The sequence below is a fragment of the Dreissena polymorpha genome, chromosome 3 (assembly GCF_020536995.1).
Source record: "Dreissena polymorpha isolate Duluth1 chromosome 3, UMN_Dpol_1.0, whole genome shotgun sequence".
Classification (NCBI taxonomy): Eukaryota; Metazoa; Mollusca; class Bivalvia; order Myida; family Dreissenidae; genus Dreissena; species Dreissena polymorpha.
In genome coordinates, this window is record NC_068357.1 from 122642034 (window position 1) to 122663933 (window position 21900).

Sequence of the window (21900 nt, forward strand, 5' to 3'; positions counted from 1 at the left end):
TTTACATTTTGCAACTGGTTTGGAACCAATTATCGAACGTTCACTCAAGCAAGCCATCAGACATTTGCAACACATACATAACTGGTAAAAAAAATTCATTAACATTGCAACTGACATGGATAATCATTACTAATATATTTTGCTCATTTAATCAAAAGACAATGCATAATATTTACAATTACGTTATAGGGAAAATACACGTTTTCGAGGGCATGATCATCTGCGGGCGCTCGAAAAATCCGTTCCTGCCCGAGTGCGCAGCACGAGGACAGGAATGGATTTTCAGAGCGCCGGCAGATGATCATGTCCGAGAAAATGTGTATTTTCGCTATTATTGCATAAACAAATCACACATACCAAAATAAATTAAAATATCATTGAAAACAATGTTTTGCTCATTCGACATGGACAAAATAATTTGATTATTTCAATACATTTCAAAGTTGTGTTTTACATATGCCTCACTCGGTCATCATCCGAAATAACGAGGCTTTACCTTCGGATAGGCAGTTTACGATTTTAAATGTGTTAAAACAGTGGATTCAGCAAAGTTGAAATGCAGCCGTGCAAATTAAGAAATGAGGAATTATTTTGGAATGTACAGCAGGATCGTTTAAGGTACATAATCACTTAAATTTACAGTATAGTCTTTTGAAAGTGTTTATTAAATAACCTTAACTTCATTGACGTTGCCAATACAATAAAGCTGTTGTCAAGAAAGTGCAGATGGTATAAGTTGAAAAGTGGATTGAAATAGTCATTGCCATGATCCCTGCATGCATGAGGAAACTGGTGCTTATTCAGTTCCCCATTTATGCTTGGAAAGTCGTCGAAGGCTGGAGAAGGGAAGTAACTGCGTGTGGACCAGATTATGGATATGAACAAGAGGGCCATGATGGCCCTGAATCGCTCACCTGACTCATTAAGATCAGATGAAAACTATGACCTCTATTGTCTACACAATGTTTTTCTATGATTTGACCTAGTGACCTAGTTCCTGACTCTAGATGACCCAAATACAATCCCAATCCAGATTTCATCAAGATAAACATTCTGACCACAGTTCATAAATATTGGATGAAAACTGTGACCTCTATTGTCAACACAAGGTTTTTCTATTTATTTGACCTAGATTTTTACCCCAGATGACCCAAATACAATCCCACCCAGATTTCATCAAGAATTCTGACCAAATTTCATAAAGGCTGGATGAAAACTGTGATCTCTAATGTCTACACAAGATTTTTCTATTATTTGACCTAGTGACCTAGTTTTTGACCCCAGATGACCCAAATAAAATCCCAACCCAGATTTCATCAAGATAAACATTCTGACCAAATTTCATAAAGATTGGATGAAAACTGTAACCTCTATTGTCTACAGAAGGTTGTTCTATTATTTGACCTAGTGACCTTGTTTTTGACCCCAGATGACCCAAATACAATCCCAAACCGGATTTCATCAAGATAAACATTTTGACCAAATTTCATCAAGATTGGATGCAAACTGTGACCTCTACTGTCTACACAAACAAATTGTTGACGGACGGACGCATGGACACACGCAGGCACGCACACCGGACACCGGACATCACACGATCACATAAGCTCACCGTGTCACTTCATGACAGGTGACCTAAAAATATGTGTCGGAGATAAACATGAACAGTTGTGGTTAAAATCCCATAGAAACAAGGGCTGTTTGTAAAACATGCATGCCCCCCTATATGGGCTATAAGTTGCAGTAGCAGCCATTGTGTGAATACGTTTTTTGTCACTGTGAATGGTGGTGGTGGTGGTGGTGGTGGTGGTGTAGTAGTAGTAGTAGTAGTAGTAGTAGTAGTAGTAGTAGTAGTAGTATAGTAGTTGTAGTAGTAGTAGTTGTAGTAGTAGTAGTAGTAGTAGTAGTAGAAGTAGTAGTAGTAGTAGTAGTAGAAGTAGAAGTAGTAGTAGTAGTAGTAGTAGAAGTAGTAGTAGTAGTAGTAGTAGTAGTAGTAGTAGTGGTAGTAGTAGTAGTAGTAGTAGTGGTAAAAGTAGTAGTAGTACTGGCAGTAGTAGTAGAAGTAGTAATAGTAGACGTGGTGGTGGTGGTGGTGGTGGTGATGGTGGTGGTGGTGGTGGTAGTAGTAGTACTAGTAGTAGTAGTACTAGTAGTAGTAGTAGAAGTAGTAGTAGTAGTAGTAGTAGTAGTAGTAGTAGTAGTAGTAGTAGTAGTAGTAGTAGTGGTAGTAGTAGTAGAAGTAGTAGTAGTGGTAGTAGTAGTAGAAGTAGTAGTAGTAGTAGTAGTAGTAGTAGTAGTAGTAGTAGTAGTAGTAGTAGTAGTAGTAGTAGTAGTAGTAGTATTAGTAGCAGTAGCAGCATTACAAGACCAATACTTAAGAATGATCAAATGGGAAAAGGTAACATAGCACTGGCAGTAAATATGGGGCTCATTTACAGGTCAGATTTGGAATCTCTGCTGTAAAATGAGATTTTGAATGAATTAAAGGGAGGCAAATCTGTAATAAAAAGAACATGCATAAACCGTAGTTGTTTCCCTTGTTTGAACCATGCTAAATCCTTACAAGTTTGGAAAGAATTGGATGAAAAATTTGGACTTTATTGCATAAACACCATTTTCTCATTTCAAGGGGAGGTTATTCTGTACTTCATGGACCAATGATCCTCATTTTTTGTAGGGTTCGTGTCCTCATTGATATAAAGACACTGTGCAAATTTGGAAAGGATCGGACAAAAAATGTGGAAGATTTTTGAAAGTTTTCACAAAATAGGCAAAAACGAATAAACATGCAAAGTTCAACGAGCTCCTGCGGCCATGTTTTTTGACGAATCAAATTTCTTTGAACAACTTTTTCAGGGGAGCCCTCAAAGGTCATCCCTGTGAAATTTTTTGAAAATCTGATGAGCGGTTTCTGACAAGAAGATTTTTTAAGGTTTTTACCATATATGGTCATGGCGGCCATCTTGGTTATGTGATCAAATTTTTTTTAACAATTCTTTTGTCCCATGACCTAGGGATGCTCCACATGAAATTTAGTTGAAATTGGCTCAATGGTTTAGTAGAAGAAGATGTTTACAAATTGTTTACAGACAGACAGACGGACGGACGGACGGACGCCGGACGCTGAGTGATCACAATAGCTCACCCCGAGCTATCGCTCAGGTGAGCTAAAAACACATAACAGGGCTTGAACGGCACGTGAATCGCCTTGTTAATGCACGATTTCTTCCGTTCAAGCCCTCCTTTTGTCAAGTTTCTGCACCCCACCAGAGGGCATTATAGATAGAGTTTATGCAATAATATAGTTTTAATCACATTGATTCAATCACGAATGTTTCTTCTACTGTCTTTCAAAGTTTATGTGTGATTATCAATGTGTAATTTCTAATCTTAATTGCAGAAACCACATGACCACTGATACCCTGTGACGATACTTAAGTCAACATGGGTCTAGTTCTCCGAGTTCAGGCATTGATAATGGAACCAGTACGAAGACAATAAAACAACTTAGTTGTTTGCAACCTTATCCATTAAAATAAAAATAGAAAACAGGGCAAGGTCAAGAATGTAATCGCTTAGTTTGACAGTTGTAAACAAAGTGAAAGGTAGTAAATTGCCTTAAAGGGGAATGAAAACATTGCTCAAATTGTTAGAATCTTATAAAACAAAACATTTTGATGACTTATAATGATCTAACTGAATTAACCACACATTTACCTGGTCAAATATTAAAATTGTACTTGGTTCAATGAATCTTCGTCTGCAGTTGCGTTTACGAAGAAGAGGTTGTCAAGTTGTAAGTTTGCAAATAGAATGTATTCATATTGGACTTACCAGAGCAGGGTTGTCATTATTAACCGATTGCCTACCGAATTCATCGGTTAAAATCGCCAGAAAATCGGTTGTTTTTCCAGAATCTTTAAAATTGCAATCGGAAGTTTTGATCATGCAAACCAACAATAATTGACGAGGAATATTAATAAACCATAGTATAGTAGAGCGACGACCGGTCATTTAGTCAGTCCATTTACTCCACCTAAGAGCTATCGTTTTCAATGAATTTCTCAGCGAGTGGGAAATATTGATTTTTCCAGCTGTCAATCAAATTCTTCTTAGTAAGCACGTCAACCAATCAGCGCTCAGGCAGCCGAATACACGCCGACCCCACGTGAAACTGTATCAAATAGCTGTACATTTCACAGATTATTACTGACCGTATCTCAGCAAATGTAGCACTGTAGAGCGTAATTAACTAGTTTTTTTGTTACAGAAAAGGTTTCAACATATTAAAAAATGCTCTTCGATTTTCTACCAATAAAAAGATATTAGCGACCTCTGCGCTACGAAGTTGTTACTCAGCATCTAAATATTAAAGTCCACGCTTTCCCCCAGGAAAAATGACGTGTTGTTATACATGAAGTCTAATTTTGGCAGGATTTTCATCTGTACATGAAAAACACGAGATATGTGTCTCTGTTGCTAGAATTTTCTTAATTTTCTGTGAATAATGAAATCTGAAAATGATTTCGGATAACACATTTAATTATACGCATTTGAAAATACTTCAATTAAATAATGCATTTTGTTATACAGATGGTCATAACACATAATGTAATAAGTAGGTAAATAACGTGTTTTTAGATTGCCAAACTATGCATACATATAGGTCTACATGCATGAATGACAGACCTGACAAGTTATATCACGATCCGGAATGAAAAGTACTCGGTAAAATTTAAAGAAAGACGCATTTTTGTCCACAGAAATTCACTTTCACTTTCGCAAACTTTTCTGAAAGGAGGTACACGTAACAGTTTATATTGAGTCGTTGATTTGTCGTAATTACTCAATATAAACGGTTCTCAATGCTCTCAAATCGCATCACGTGATTCACGCATGTTCAATGGGAATTCCCCAATCCCACAATTCAATTTGTATATGCACTTGCGTTAAATGGCGAATGACATTCATCGTCAATATTGACCGTAATTTGGTTTTGAAAAAAAAGAAATTGTAATAATACTGGATTATCTGGTAATGGATAGAATTGGAACATACAAAGATCTATCAATATAATATGTTTTAACATTGTACAGTATACTAAAAATGTGATAATCTTAAAATTTTCTATTCTTTTTAGACCTCATTTGAACTTTTTATGCTCTGAGAATAGCAGTATTTTGTCCCTAAAATGTATAAAATTCGTTTTCGGTCGGGGGGGAGGGGCTTTGCCCCCTGACCCCCTACCAAGGCCGTGCCTTGGACCTACAAGGGGGCCTAGGCGGCCCCCATGACCGCCGGCCGAAGTTACTATTCCAAAATAATCCTTTGTTTACAATCATAATGACAACCCTGCCAGAGACATAGATGTTATCTACGTCTCTGGACTTACTTAAAATAGGACCCGATTTCAAATTCAACGATTCCATCATGAGTAAATTTTATTATTTATAAAAATCGTTCGAGAATTGGTTCCGTTCGAGATTTGGTACCCTGAGGCTATACATTAGGTAAAGGAATAAATTAACAAAGTTTTAGCAAGAAAGCTTTTGTATTATGCTTACAGGGGGGATAAATGCAGCAAAAAGTTAACCAGAACTGATTGAATGAGTTATGTTTTGAAATGTTCATATGCCGCACATAATCATATGGATATAGAAGGCTTTATTATTTTTCAAATTAACTTTTTGCTGATTGAAAACAAATGCCATGACAATGTTTTCAAATACTAATTTTGTATTCATAAATTGTATATTTTTGACAAAAAACTGCATATGCCGTCTGGTCAAACCTGTTATCTGTACAAAATAATTTTTACTCTTTATTTTTACATCTTCTCACATTGACACTAAATCCCGAAATAAATTATTGTGGTTAAAAGAATTAACGTTATTTGCCGGGTGATTCGTAACAGGTTGACTGACTGTAATTAACTTTGAACAAAAAAGAAAAGTAATTGAACATCAGTGTTAACACTTACAGTCTTATTAGTCAATATAAATTGCCGCCATATAGTCTTTTGATGATTTTTGCTTTGGCAGACTCTTGGATTTATTCTGAACGCGAATTATTTCAGCTAACAGTCTTATATGCTATTTCTTTATGGACCGTAATTTAACAAAATACCTGAGAGCAATTTCGACAGTTTGAATGCAGTCCAACCTACTGCTCTGCGTGGCAAAAAAAATGATTTTCAGAAAATGTTCATTGTTTTACTTTCGATTTCGATCTTGTGCAATACTTTGACAGGTTTACAGTCAAAACGTCCCCAGGTCAAAACGTCCCATAGTCAAAACGTCCCAAAAGTTGGTCAAAACGTCCCCAAATTTGGTCAAAACGGCTCCACTTTGGTTAAAACGACCCAAAGTCAGTTTTAAAGTTGGTCACAACGACCCTAATCGAAAATCAGAAGGGGGAGAGAAGAAAACAAAATATATTAAATGAACTTCTGTTATTTTCTCTATCTTAGAATGATATTTGTGGTATTTAAAAAAAAATATTCGTTATTTCGTTAGTTTAATCTGTAACAACAACTTAACAGGATTTAGTTATGCAAGCATTGGTTGCGTCGTTTCTATAAGAATTCTTAATCGTTTTGCTATCTCACAAATATCTGATTGCGTCGGTACTTAATTTAAAATAATTTGTTTGCATGCGAGAGTAGATGAATGAGCGTAAGTTAATTATGATAATTTTGTATCTTTGAGAAATTTAATTTATTGTTATTATATTGTAATAATATCACAGTTTTATCACAATCAAAACGTATTTGATTACTTTTGATAACATTTAAAATCGTTGATGAAGTAAACGTTAAAGGAATTAAACTAAATAGCTTATTATCAATTATTTCCCGAGCATATAAATATCGGCCATAGAGCATCTAGTCCATTATCATGATTCATTTGGTACTAAACGGATTTATTAAATATATTTGAGTTTATAATTGTGCAATGGAAGATAAGTGTATCGAGTGTAAGTTAGCAGTTCGACCGCGACAACAAGAAATTTGGTAAATAACTAATTTATAACAATTCTTAACTTTTACTTAGTTTATAATTTATATATTTATTATCAATGTTTTTATCTATTAGTATAAATCATAGCAATAAAGTCTTATTTTAATTCTCTGAATATACGTTTGTCACTATTAACGTCTCTTTCACACTTGTGGTCGGTATATTTCACGGGTAATATATCTGTATGTAATAGGTGTGGAAGGTGTTATCTACCACCTATTTTAATTAATTGCCATTTATTATTCAATTAAAGTTAATTGGTATGTAAATTAATAATAAGTTTTACTTAAATGTTTGTCACGCGTAAAAGTTGTTGTATACTGCGCAGCTTAATTAATTGGATTGCAAGATTCGAATAATATATCTGGTAATTTATCATTTTTACTTTTATTACAATCATTACTTACTGCGATGTTTTTGACATTCAGGAACGAAGGAATAAAACAACCAGATGGCGCTGTTCAGTGAAGAACAAGTCCCAAGTGTGTGGTGTATAAAATATCAAACTACAATTTTGCGTTTGTTACACAAATAACAGTATTTCATTTAGCGCAATTCCGTTCGTTAACAAGAACTCGAATATTTGTGTAACTAATTCGTTCAATATAGTTTAAAGAAATGTTTCATGGGTTCAATTTTTAACTCTTATTTCAGATACAGGGCCGGGACGCTGTCGACGAGTGGGTTACTCAAGAGATGTAGTACTTTCTACAAGACAGTGGTTACAAAGAGACCAGAAGAAATATTAGTGAATTAGGATGATGTTTCAACATTGCCGGTTCTGATCAACAAACAATGGATGTGATGTCTTATGATATGTTATTTATGTACCGATATCAATACAGATATCGATTTAGATTTGCGTTTTTAATACATTTTTAGCTAGTGTAAACTATTGGAAACTAATTGATACAAAGAGAATTAACTCATTCTGATAAACACAGAAATTAATCATATTCTTACTCGTTTTTACTAGGGGACGTTTTGACCTGAGGCCGTTTTGACTAGCTCCCCTTTAACACGAGTTAGTTCCCTTGTCTCGCAATTTGGAACTGTTCGTGGATTATCGTATTTTTTCTTATTTCGTTTTCGGAAAATACTATGTAGTGAGATAATGCACGGTGCACGGGTAAAACATACTCGCTTTTATTATTTGATTAGTAATATCTTGATCATTATGTTCAGCATCCAAGTTTTTAAGAGAGCGAGATTTTGTCATTAGCAAAGAAAATTAACAGAGCTTTAATTAATTTTAATTTTAAGCCTATTAGTATTATTAAACGTTACTGTAGTGTAAACGAAAGTAGTGAGAACAACACAATAATAATGCTCCTGCGCAAATGTTATCTGTCATACTGTAAACATCAATTTGATCAAATCACTTGAGGTACTGCAATGTTTCAACATGTTTGCCATGTTATTTTGTAAATTTTTATCAAGAGTGGAAGAACATGAAATAATTCTTCGAAATAACTCGTCATTAAATTACTAGCAGGTCAATGTTGGTAGACTAGAGTAATTTTGTAAAATAATCACCAGGTTTCTCACTTTAACCAGTTTAACCACATTGAAACTATGGTTAGAATATAACATTGCATCAACATTTACATGGTACATCGCTGCAGTCAAACTTGAATATTACGCTATGGTATCATAGGTATAATAAGCAGAACATTACAAGATACTAATAAGTAGAGCGGGTGTTCATAATTCCGAACATCTAAGCGAAAAAATCTTCAGTTTGGAAACGCAACCCCACTTCCGCAAATCGATGCTATTTTTAGAAAAAACAACGCGTACGGGACCTTTTAAAAACATCGATTGCATGTATGGTCATCGTACACTATTATTTTTGGGTTAAAGGAAAGGCAGTAATGTATGCTAAATCCGAACACTGGTTTCAATTCCGAACATTGGTGGTTTTAATTCCGAACACTCGAAGTACATTCCAAAAATGTAAAATATTCAAAAAAAAGAAACAGTGAGACTAATTTATTCCACGAACAATAAAACAAAGAACATATTTCCAACAATTGGAACAGTTATGCACTTACAAATTTCAAAAATATTTGCATTCAAAAGGAAGTTCATCACAAATCAACTGATTTTCCATGTCAACACATGCAAAATGAAATCTCCGACCACAGTTAGTGCATTCAATAATAAAGTTGTCATACTTCTTCTCACACGCAAAACGTTTGCCGGCCTCAACTTCGACGTCGCTGTCTGCTAGCAAATCACTGATTTCCAGAAGAATAGCCTCCTCGTTCTCCTGTCGAGGTGACCAATTGGTTGGGTGGTGAAACAGATGGAACTTCTGACTGGTTGGTTACCATTACAGTTTGGGCGACGGACTTGTTGGGTTGGCTGTCGGACATTCCGATCAGTTGATTGGGTAGCGTGTCAGTGGGGGGCTGTTGGGTTGTATGAGAGACAGAGTTACCGATGGCCTGGCTAACATGATATTTCGGGTGTCTGTCAAATTCGGCAAGCCAACGCTGAATTTTCTCTATTGTGATGACGGCCCGTTCCTTCCCTAATTGGATAGTTGTACGGACGGACAAATACGGATTATGCTTTAAAAACCCACGGAACCATTGCCGTCCCGGTTTGTTTACTAGAAAAGGGGTTTCTAGACTGTCAGCGTCATTGAGAATCTTCTGGACCACCGTGCACAGGCCATGTCTTGTTCGACCGTAGCCAACCCTACTCATATGGACCACCCAGTTGGCAATTCGTTGCTCTTCGTCAGCACTAAGGAGGGTCTTCGCATCGATATGGTCAGTTGTGTACTTCCCACAGACACGATCATGGAGTGTTGTTTTGGGTATATTATATGTTTTGGAAGCCTGGCCAAGCGTCATTGTACCCGATTGTATTATTTCGACTGCCCGACCAACCCTTTCTGGGTTGTACTTTTGACGTTTTGCTTGTAATTGACGAATCATATATAAAATAAAACGAATTCATGTGTCAAGACATTAGCCTTTTATTTTAAGTTTTGGTAATTTATAAAACAATATTCTTGTAAGTATTTGCTTTCTAATTCTTGCAGTAAACTTCAATCATAAACACTTTTTAAAAAATTTGTTCGGAATAATGAACATCGTTTAATATATCGGTTGTAATTCCGAACACTTGCTTTTTGCCTTTTTTGTTTGTGAAAGCTATAATAAGAACATACCCACTAGTTGGGCAAAACCTTACTAACAATAGAATAGCAAAACCTGATCGGGGAAATACTTAAATGACGTCATGTAACCTTAGTAATTAGTGAGGGTGAAATTGAGATTTGCATTATGCCACTCACTTGACTGGTTGGTGAAACGACTTTCCGAGATTCTTCAAAATTTAAACATCGTTACCGCTCAAACATGGACGAAATGGAAAGAGTATAGTTATGATGTAATAAATATGATGTCATATGTCAGAGTCCATGCTTGAATTATATTGTTTTTAAATGTTTAAATTTTCGTTCGGAATTAGACGCTGTTCGGAATTATGAGCACCCGCTCTAGCTCGATCACACATAGTTGGCCAAACCCAACACCACAAAAAGTGACAAAAATGTTACTGTTTTCAGTACAGCAAAATATTGTTTGATAGAATTAAATGTTTTATAAATATTAACAGCATTCATAAGTTGTAATAGTTGATTATATGCATGGGCGTCCGCAGGAATGATCCTAGGGGGGTCCAAGGGGGGTGGTTTCTCCCCCTTTGCCACCAGAGGCGTAGAAAATTTCAAGAATAAGGCCAGATAATGGTGCATCATGAATTATATCTGGAAGTTTACGAGTTAGGATTTGGAATTGATAAATTGACTATATTGCAGTGGGTTATACCTATTTTCTCTCTCCTTTGATCATTGTGACTTTTCTCATATAGGATTGATGCATCTGTCATCACTGATCATCTGAAAACATTCATTATGTTTAACCCACAATAACTAATGCTATAGGTAAGTCGTCATAGGAATCGTTAGGCCCCGTTTCAGGACGGGACCTGTGTATTGGTCATTTCCTTGAAGATGTTTTTCATCTACTTAAAATGCCTACAGTGGGGATTTTCTTTCCATAGAGTTCCATGAATGTACCTACTTCATCATGCAAATAGTATACTATCGACGCACAATTTATATTCAGTACATGGACTCACTGATTCAGTCTCTAGGATGCCGATTTTCAGAATCTAATATACCTGCGTTCATGTTATATCAACTCCATCTGAACCACATAAACAATTTCGATCGACCATACTATAAAGATACAGTCTGAACCATGGACAAATTTTATCAAATCAATAATTTTGAAAAAGACACAATGTCGCCGTACGACATGAACAAGAAGAAATTCATCAAACAGAATAAGTCAGATTTTGTTGACTTGGTAAAAAAACGAATTAGTTTCCAGCCGTGCGTGAGGCGATGATCATAATACTGACCCTGTCCGCCACCACTTGAACGTTCGAACGATCATTTAGCGCACAGAGACGAGTCAGGACATGCTAAAATCAACCATGTCCGACGACAGACTCTCAGGATTATGCATGACGAGAGACTTTCAATAAAAACTATATAAGACTTTGAAACCAACTTGTAAATAGGACTGGTCTTGCAAGCATTGAAAGGGGCCTCCTTTCCGTAATATATAAAACCTTGCTGGGCTCGTTGCTTGTGAATGGACTTGTGTGTTTATCATCGTCTATTCGTTTTTAGAATTAGATCATCCTTTTTAGCAGAGCCCAAAGTGCAGAAGGTGAGCATTTGTGATCACCTTGTCATTGTTGTCTTGGAACGTGAGGCATGCATATTTAAACTTTAAAAGACAGCTCCCTCCCTCTAGGAAAGTATTGATGAATTTGACAGAAATGATCCTTGAATAGTGCTGTCTGCAAAAGGTATATGCATTTATTCTGATCAGTTGCATAATTATCAATTTACAAATAAGTCAATTAAATTGCACATAAAACCACATCCAATAATTGCTGGCCAAACATATTATGACCCGAGTCATGCAAAGATGTGCCATATGTTCCAAACACAATCATAACTTACATAAACATACAGCTTATTATTTAATCATAACACACATAAACATATAGCTACTAAAATGATAAGACAAATAAACATAAAGTGGCTCAATTATAACATACATAAACATAAAGCTACTCAATGATAAGACACACATGAATCTACTCAATGATCACACACATCAACATGTAGCTACTCATCGATAATGCACATAAACATGAAACTACTCAATGATAACACACATAAATATGTAGCTACTTGATGATAACACACATAAACATGTAGCTACTCAAGGATAACACACATCAACATGTAGCTACTCGATGATAATACACACAAACATGTAGTTTCTCAATGATAACAAACATAAACATAAAAGCCTCTCAATGATAACACACATAAACATAAAGCTTCTCATTGGTAACACACATACACTTAAGCTACTCAATGATAACACACATAAACATAAAACCTTTTCAGTGATATTAAACACACATAAACATAAAGCTACTCAATGATAACACACATAAACATAAAAGCTACTTAATGATTACCCAGGTAAACTTAAATGTTACTCAATGATACCACACATAAACATAAATGTACTCAATAATAACAGACATAAACATAAGGCCTCTTAATGATAACACACATTTACATAAAGCTACTCAATGACAACATATGTAAACATAAAAGCTATTAATTGATTACACATGTAAACATAAAAGCTACTCTTTGTTAACACATGTAAACATAAAAGCTATTCAATGATTACACATGTAAACATAAAAGCTACTCAATGATAATATATGTAAACTTAAAGCTACTCAATGATAACATACGTAATCATAAAGCTACTCAATGATAACACTCATTAACACATGTAAACATAACAGCTACTCAATGATAACACACATAAACATAAAGCTACTCAATGATAACATATGCAAACATAAAAGCTACTCATTGATTACACATGTAAACATAAGCTACTAAATGATAACACCCCTAAACATAAAGCTACTCAATGATAACACCCCTAAACATAAAGCTACTCAATGATAACACACCTAAACATAAAGCTACTCAATAATAACACAAATAAACATAAAGCTTCTCAATGATAACACACATAAACATAAAGCTACTCAATGATAACAGATATAAACATAAAGCTACTCAATGATAACAGATATAAACATAAAGCTACTTAATGATAACTTCATTAATTATTTTTAGGGATGCAAGAGGTTAACCGGTTTACCTACGAAACGACCAGTTAACCGGTTACATTTTCGGGAAAAGGTTAACCTGGAAAAAATATTTGATTATGTTTTTTTATGGAATAATTTGTTCGATTTTACTTTTTTCGCGTGACATGCTGCCAACTTTCGCTGTCGACTAGTTAGAACAACATGCCGCACCCTCGACTGTAATAAATAACGTGTCAAGTAATAAAGCAATTAATCAATACCGTTGTGATAACAAATAGGGGGTACGTTTTGATAACTGACACTATTGCTTTTTGACTTGCTAAAATTAAACTAGCCAACTGCGGTGAGTGGGAGCTATTAGCGAAGACATATTTGACATGTTTATTGAACTCGCGATAAAAAACAGTTGAGACATTGAACGGCTTATTTTGATGTTTGCTGATTGCTCGCAAAAATAACGTGTTTATAAGTAACAATTTTATCAAGAATTGCATTCGTAGTTAAAATCTTGACGTGTTAACGTCGTTTTGTTTATCAAAAACTAATATCATTATGATAATTTACGTCCAATGATTCCACCATTACCGCCCAATGCAAGTTTTATTTAAGAAAGAAAATTATAAACTAATTAAATAATTAAAAATCAATTAAAATTTTTTAAACAAGAAACCGTCAGAGACGGGTGATGCTCCCAACGTTTTTTTTTGTCACAATATTGAACTATATATTCAGATAAAAGGAAACGTCTTGAGGGCATAGTAGTTGGGGGACAAGAATTTTTAATATAAAATTTCAAAGGGCCATAACTCTGTGAAAAATCATCCGACCAGAACCTGCTGATAATATGCACATCTCCTCTTGGTAGTGAAGTTTTCCATAAAGTTTCATTGAATTCCGGTCATTAGTTGCTGAGAAATAGCCCGGACAAGAATTGCACTATATGTACAGTTAATGGAAAATTTAAAAGGGCCATAACTCAGTGAAAAATCATCCGAACAGAACCCGCTGATAATATGCACATCTCCTCTTGGTAGTGAAGCTTCCCATAAAGTTTCATTGAATTCTGGTCATTAGTTGCTGAGAAATAGCCCGGACAAAAAATGTGCACGGACGGACACACCGACCGACGGACAGACGAAGCGGCGACTATATGCTCCTCCATATTTTTTGGGGGGGAGCATAAAAATAAAACCGTTAAATTTAGTATTTGTGTAATTGCTTTAAATTTGTGCGCAATGGTACGTTAACAAACATACGTAACTATCAGTATTTGAGATCATAATACTTGATTACTTCGCTATTAAATGAATGTACCGATTATATTTAACATTCAACTTTCATTTCGTTCAAAATGAATTTAATTTGCATTCGTGTCTTTTATTTCACACATTTTTTAATTGTATAATGAAAATCAAACGATACTACTTCGGCTACAAACGCTAAAATGCAAACAGCAAAATATGCAATTATCGAATACGAACGTTGATTGTTATTGTTTACATTTCGATATTTCCGCGCATGCGCATTGACTGGAGGGCAAAAACACTGGTTACAGTAACGTAAAGCATGTATAAAGGGCTTTTGCTTCGTCAATATTTTGATAACAAATGCGAAATAAAAATGAATATCTTTAAAAAAAATAGTGCTAATATATTATATTTAGTACCAATAAATGTATATTCACATATATATATCGATCCCTCTTCATGAAAACAATGTAGTTATAAGCATCAGAGTAAACGGGGTGGGAATACTAAATACTGACAATCCCACAAAACAAAACAATGAAATTGCCTTATTGTTTCTGATAGTAAGACTTTAATAAATGATATTGCAAAAATAATAAAACACTTATTAATTTGATAATAATTATTAGTGGTATGGATAGGTTTTTTTTCATCAGCTTGTAAGAGGTGCATTTAATCAATTATCAAACAAAGCCAAAAACGGAATACATAAAAAATTTAAATGTTATGGTTATATACTTTTCCAATCAATAAATTTTCGTTTCGTTAACATTGAATGCCAATGTTAATAAATTTTATCATACAAACGCGGAAAAAAAAACTGCATATTATGCAAATTGAATTGTCTTTGCATGTATATTGAAATCTCTTTACTAGTGACACGGAGCGTATATTGTCATCTAGAGTCCGTGCTAGTGATAATAAGTGATAATTTAAAGTCTAGCATTCTATTATAAACACATTATAAATTTCATTTCTTTAACGCAAGTATTTTTTACCATATTGTGATAGCTTCTTTTCATGATGGTATTGTGTACACTGAAGTAACGTAAAATCTTTACACGTACTAGCGAAGTTTACATTTGCCGGATCCCTTAATTACGTAGCAGTAATACTGCACAATATGTTAAAATTATATTTATTGAACACTGTATTATAATGATTCAATTAACTGGCTAATATAATGCACTAGTTCCTGTTAATCCATTTCTGACAGATTTCGTCATTTTGTAATGTTGAAATATTTTATTGAAGCCACTTTTCTTTTTTGCTTTAAAATTTGGCTTTACTGATTTCTCAAAATGCCAAGAGATGTCATGGAGGTATCGTGAATTGTGTTTAATGAACAGACAATCGTCTGCTACATGTGGTTTATGGCATGGACCCAATGTGCCTTGGTTTATGACACCCTGTTGTATTTGTCTGGACGGTCTCCGATCATAACGAGATAATCGATTTGTGATGAACAAAGGTGCAATTTAACACCTATGCTGCAACACAGAGTGTCAAAACTGGTGTAACAATTAAATAAATCAATTACATTAATCGATAAAATTTATTTAATGTGTAACAAGGTTAGTTTTTTTAGACATATAGAGGTTACTACATGCATACAGGTATGTTGCTAAGATAAAATCTATCTATTTGTTGTTTGTCTTCATCCTCAATTGTTTTCGTTCATTAAATCTATTTTATTCTGAAAGAATTACAATTTCTGAGACTTGTTTTAACTTCAAATGGTCGCAAAGAAGTGCAAGTAGAGAAATTTTGTGGTAACCATATACCGTATGTGCTCTTAAATGGTTTTCCACTCCCGAGTTCGTTTGAAGTAAACACAAATAATAACAATATTATTCAAAAATAAAGTTCCTTGCATGCTTATGTCTTTTCAGACATCATAATTAAAATTATATTTGATATTATGCATGATTATCAACAAAAACGTTGATTTTGTCAAGGCAGTACTATGAGATAGATATTGAGATAGAGCTTCTGTATATGCGCTTTTTGCCCTCCAGTAGAAACTCGGGTCATTTAGCAGGTGCGCGTGACGTCACTCATTAGACGAGTTAATGCGTGACGTCACACGCACCTGCAAAGTTTAGACTCCGCCCACTGGTTGGCAAAAAAGGTGCAATTTATATAAGCGCATATAGAGAAGGTTGACGAAATCTTCGTTTTTAATGATAATCATGCACAATATCAAATATAATTTTACTAATTATGTCTGAATAAAACATTAGCATGCAAGGAAATGCATCTTTGGTACGATTTTATTGTTGTTATTATTATTTGTTTTTACTGACAACGAACTCGGGAGTGGAACACAATCTAAGAGCTCGGTATGTGGTTAAACAAAAATCTCTCTACTTGGCACTTCATCGCAACCTTTTATAGTTAAAAACTTCTCAGAAATTGAAATTCTTTCAGAATGAATTAAATTTAATGAACGAAAACAAATAAGGATAAAAACAAACAACGAATAGGTCAATTGTATGTACGAGACATAGGGTAACTGATTTGAACCTTTATGTGTCTGGAAAAACTTACCTTCTTACACATTCAATAAATTCTTTTATTTAATGTAATTGTTTTATTTAATTGTTCACACTAATTTTGGCACTCTTTCTTGCAGCATTTATATCCCGGTGTATAATTGCACCTTTGTTATCACAAACCGATTATCTCGTTATGATCGGATACTGTCCAGACAATTACAAAGAAAACATGGTGTCATAAACCCAGGGACCTACACTTGGACCCCTGCATAAACCACATGTTGCAGACGAGTGTCTGGTCAGTAAACATAAGTCACGATACCTCTATGTCATCTCTTGGCATATTGAGCAATCATTTAATATAAAGAAGTGAAACTCCAGCTGCTGGAGCAGTATTGAATTTTCATTAAAAACAATTCTTAAAACATAATAAAAACACAATACCGCCACCAGCCTCTGAAGGCTGAAAATATAACAACATCGAAGATATGTACGGGGATACACGCTATTGCATCCACGCAGCACACATCAAACTGTTGTAAGCCACATTTTAAAGCTAAAAATACTGATAAGTTAATTTTTTATGAAATATTTTAACATTTTAACAAAAATGAAGACATTTGTCGGAAATGTATTAACTGGAACGAGTGTATATATTTATTAGCCAGTTAAACTTAATAATACATTGTTTAATAACTATACATTTAAATATTGTGCAATTTTACTGCTATGCAATTAAGGTATTTAACGGGTACCGGCAAAAGTTAACTCCGCTATTATGTGTAAAGATTGTACATTACCGCAGGGTCCGAAACACGATCATGAACATAAGCAGTCACAAAAAGGGCCGTTAGATAAATTAAATATATGCATTTATCATAAAATGCTATATTTTTATCACTCCTTATTACTAATAGAGATTTCAATATACATGCAAAGACAGTTACATTTGCGTAATTAATATGCAGGGTTTTTCCGTTTGTATGGTAAATTGAATTTATATTCATTCGATGTAAACGAAACGTAAATTCATTCAATGTAAAAGAAAATTACCCCAATATTTAAAAAAAGTACTGCATTCCGCTTTTTAGGGCTTTTTTTTAATTGATTACATGCACCTCTGACTCTATTGATCGCTGATGAAATAACACACTATCCACACCACTTAAAATTATAATACAATTAAAATATGTTTTATTAGTGTTTAAATATAATTTATTCAAGTCTTATTATCAGAAAGAATACGGCTAATTTATTGTTTTGTTTTGTGGAATTGTCAGTATTAAGTCTTCCGATCACGTTTACTCTATGCTAATAACTACTTCGTATTTTTATGAAGAGGAAATTTTATTTGTGAATATACATTTATTTGGTACTAAATATGCTATATTTGCACTTTTTTTTAAAGAGTTTTAATGTTTATTTCGTTTTTATTATCAATTTATTGACTAAACAAAAGCCCTTTATACATGTTTTACGTTACTGTAACCAGTGTTTTTGCCAACCAGTCAGTGCGCATGCGCGGAAAATCCCGAATGTAAACAATAACAATTAACTCGTCTATAAGAAGAGATGCGGATTTGTTGAACACACATGACCCACTTTACGTCGAATTGAAAGGGGAAAAAACATTTCCATATTAAGCCAATTTGAGTTTCAAAAATTAAAAAAGAATGAACAAAGGAACACACCATTTTCGTGAGCGATACGACGCGAACGTAATATAAGCGACCCAACCAAAAAATAAGTTTATAACACGTGAAAATGAACATTGTGTAGTTTTTTAATTTTTTACTCCTATGCATTTACGAAGGAAAAATAAATAAAATATATAGCGTACACAAAATTATTTAAATAAATTGTATAATACATTTTATTACGAAACTGGCATGCTTTCAACGCAAACTATTTCAAATTTGAAATTACTTTTGTTTCTACAGAGCGGTTCGAGCGGTATGACATTTTTTACGTACCATTAATCATTTTAACAACTTAAGGCGTTTCGGTTAACCGGTTAATAACCGGATACGGAAAAAGGTTAACCGGTTAATGATTTTTGTAACCTCTTGCATCCCTAATTATTTTATTTAATTTAAATGTCTGTTTTTCAGGACTCCTCTGACTAGGAGATGTGCTGAGCCTTTATTCCGGGAGAACTAGTGAAGATTTCCACCACCATGGCTGATCAAGATGATGAACAACGAGAATCACCAAACAAATGTCCAGCATCCATTGGTATTTTTCTCATCATACTGTCCGTGGGAACGCGGTCAACCACTTCAATTCTGACCCCCATCTGGTTGGACGCTCGAAAAAACACCACAGACACTAGCAACACCACAGGTGTTTGTGATGAGAAAATCTCGTCAACATCAGACCCACAGATTGATCCTCTGTCAATCATGTGCATTGTCAACTTCTTATTCTTGGTGTTTTGGGGCCTTGTCCTGTTGATAACGAAAATCCTGTGTCCTTACCTTATCACTGATCAAGAGAAGGGCTACAGTAAAACAGATTTTGCCCTTATCGGTTTCGCGGACACAGTGTCTGGTATCTTGTTTGTGTTTGCCAGTAGTGGTTGCCGGACAGCGCCTTACCTTCAGTCATTGGCTGCTAACTTCTGCGTTCCTGTCACATTTGTAATCAGGTAGGTTTAACAGATTTCTCTATGTTTTCAATATGAACCTTTAACCACTCAGATACGCATTTTGACATGTTTGTTTTCCTTTAGAAAATCAAATTTAATTTAAGACCTTATTTTACTAGATTCAAGTTTTAAAGCCTTCATTAGGATACTGATGAGCAGCAAACAAAATAAAAAACTGAACAGAGTGAGTTACTTGCAGGCTTTTTATATGCTGGTTTCACTTTGCTTCTGAGAAGGAAAGGGTTAATATAACATGGGTCGTGTGTATATGTATTAAATCAATTTTGCTAAAGTTGATTCCATATTTTGATTGTGATACAGATGGGCCCCTGCTGTGTGTCAGTCTGTCAGTCTGTCACACTTTTCTGAATCCTGCGATAACTTAAAAAGTTCTTCATATTTTTTCACGAAACTTTAAACATGGACAGATGGCAATATGGTGATAATGCATGTCAATTCATTTATTTCCTACGTCAAAAATTGTGGTTGCTATGGCAACAACAATTTAATGTAAAAAAAATAAATAAAAAAATTACTGACAATGGTGGAGTTTCACCGGTAGGGGACCATATTGCTTGGCAATCTCTTGTTATCTCAGAACTGTTCTGCACAATATATTACGCAATACTGTATAATCAGGGCTTTAAAGCCTTTGATAGCTGTTAAAGACAGTATTCCTTAGATTAATTAATTCAAATCATGAAGTTTTCCCCGAAAACTTATCTTAATCCAGTAAGATTTTATTTCCCTACATAGAAAATCTTCCATCTTTATGCTTAAAATACATGTAAGCAGCGAAAAAAGCCCTGGTTAGCATTTCATAAGATTTCTGTTAAAATCATTGCTGTACGTGTATTAACCATTTAAATCATAATATTCAGCTGGGAGAACTTCCTTAACCCTTTACCACTTACACTGTAGATACATATTTTGATGCATTTGTAGTCCCTTAGAAATTTATATTTAATTTAAGACCTTTCTTACTAGATTCAAGTTTTAAGGCTTCATCTCCAAACCTTAGATACTGATGAGCAGCAAACAGCATAAAACCTGAACAGGCTGTTCTGGTTTTATGCTGTTTGCGCATAGCCATTTTTACTTTGCTTCTGAATGGGAAAGGGTTAAGAGATCTTTTCTGGGCATTCAGTAAGTTTGACTCAATAATTATGTTCATTCTGGCATGACAGGGCTTTTTGCCTGATTGTATAGCCATTATTGGGTCATATTTTTTTCATTTTTCCCAAATACATTCTGAAGATTCCCATTTAATTGAATGTTTTTTTAAAGGATAAGTCATAGGAATGATAAGTTTTGAACTAAAGAGTTTTGAAGTGGCAACTTATCCATTTTTCTGATATCTTTATGTTTGGAATTAACTGTTAAATGTGTGTTTAATCAACTACTAGTTCCACATGTATAATTAAAATATTTATTTTTTTCCAAATTTGAGGTAAATTGACACTAAAATTCCCAGTGACATGGTCATTGATCATATGCCAAAATTATGAGAAGAAGTCCTGCATGATATTCAACAATGCCATACAAGCTGTCTTTTTCAGGACAATTTATATTTATAGAATATCAAACATTGTTAACTGATGAAAATGATAATTCATTTTGTTGTTGATGTTAAATATATTTACATCATAGTGTTTATTATGCCCCCTTCGAAGAAGAGGGGGTATATTGTTTTGCACATGTCGGTCGGTCTGTCTGTCCGTCTGTCGGTCTGTCCAGCAAATGGTTTCCGGATGATAACTTAAGATCGCTTTGGCCTAGGATCATGAAACTTCAAAGGTATATTGTTCATGACTGGCAGATGACCCCTAATGATTTTCAGGTCACTAGGTCAAAGGTCAAGGTCACAGTGACTTGAAACAGTAAAATGGTTTCCGGATGATAACTCAAGAACACTTAGGCCTAGGATCATGAAACTTCATAGGTACATTGATCATGACTGGCAGATGACCCCTATAGATTTTCAGGTCACTAGGTCAAAGGTCAAGGTCACAGTGACTCGAAACAGTAAAATGGTTTCCGGATGATAACTCAAGAACACTTAGGCCTACGATCATGAAACTTCATAGGTACATTGATCATGACTGGCAGATGACCCCTATTGATTTTCCGGTGACTAGGTCAAAGGTGACCTGAAGCAGTAAAATGGTTTCTATGGTATTCACACAATGGCTACCACTACAAGTGATAGCCCATTTTGCGGGCATGCGTGTTTTACAAACACC

The 21900-nt window shown here is 34.6% G+C and overlaps 2 protein-coding genes across 8 annotated transcripts in view; one reads left to right on the plus strand and one right to left on the minus strand.

The window, feature by feature from the left end:
- Positions 1 to 21900, minus strand: part of LOC127871281 (uncharacterized) — a 102631-nt gene that overhangs the window by 30465 nt on the left and 50266 nt on the right. For 4 of the 6 annotated variants that reach the window (XM_052414045.1, XM_052414044.1, XM_052414043.1 and 1 more), the window contains exon 1: positions 6127 to 6268. The exons of 1 other annotated variant lie outside the window; for it this stretch is intronic. The gene's annotated coding sequence lies outside the window, so the exon portion shown is untranslated. Of the gene's footprint in view, positions 1 to 5980; positions 6269 to 21900 lie in introns of those variants that run through there. One more of the 6 variants, XM_052414042.1, reaches the window with a different exon arrangement.
- Positions 8060 to 21900, plus strand: part of LOC127871282 (uncharacterized) — a 31083-nt gene continuing 17242 nt past the window's right edge. For both annotated transcript variants that reach the window (XM_052414047.1, XM_052414049.1), the window contains exons 1-2: positions 8060 to 8148; positions 19122 to 19657. In XM_052414047.1, coding sequence (XP_052270007.1) covers positions 19188 to 19657 — 470 coding nt within the window. In that variant the 5' untranslated portion in view covers positions 8060 to 8148; positions 19122 to 19187. The remainder of the gene's footprint in view (positions 8149 to 19121; positions 19658 to 21900) is intronic.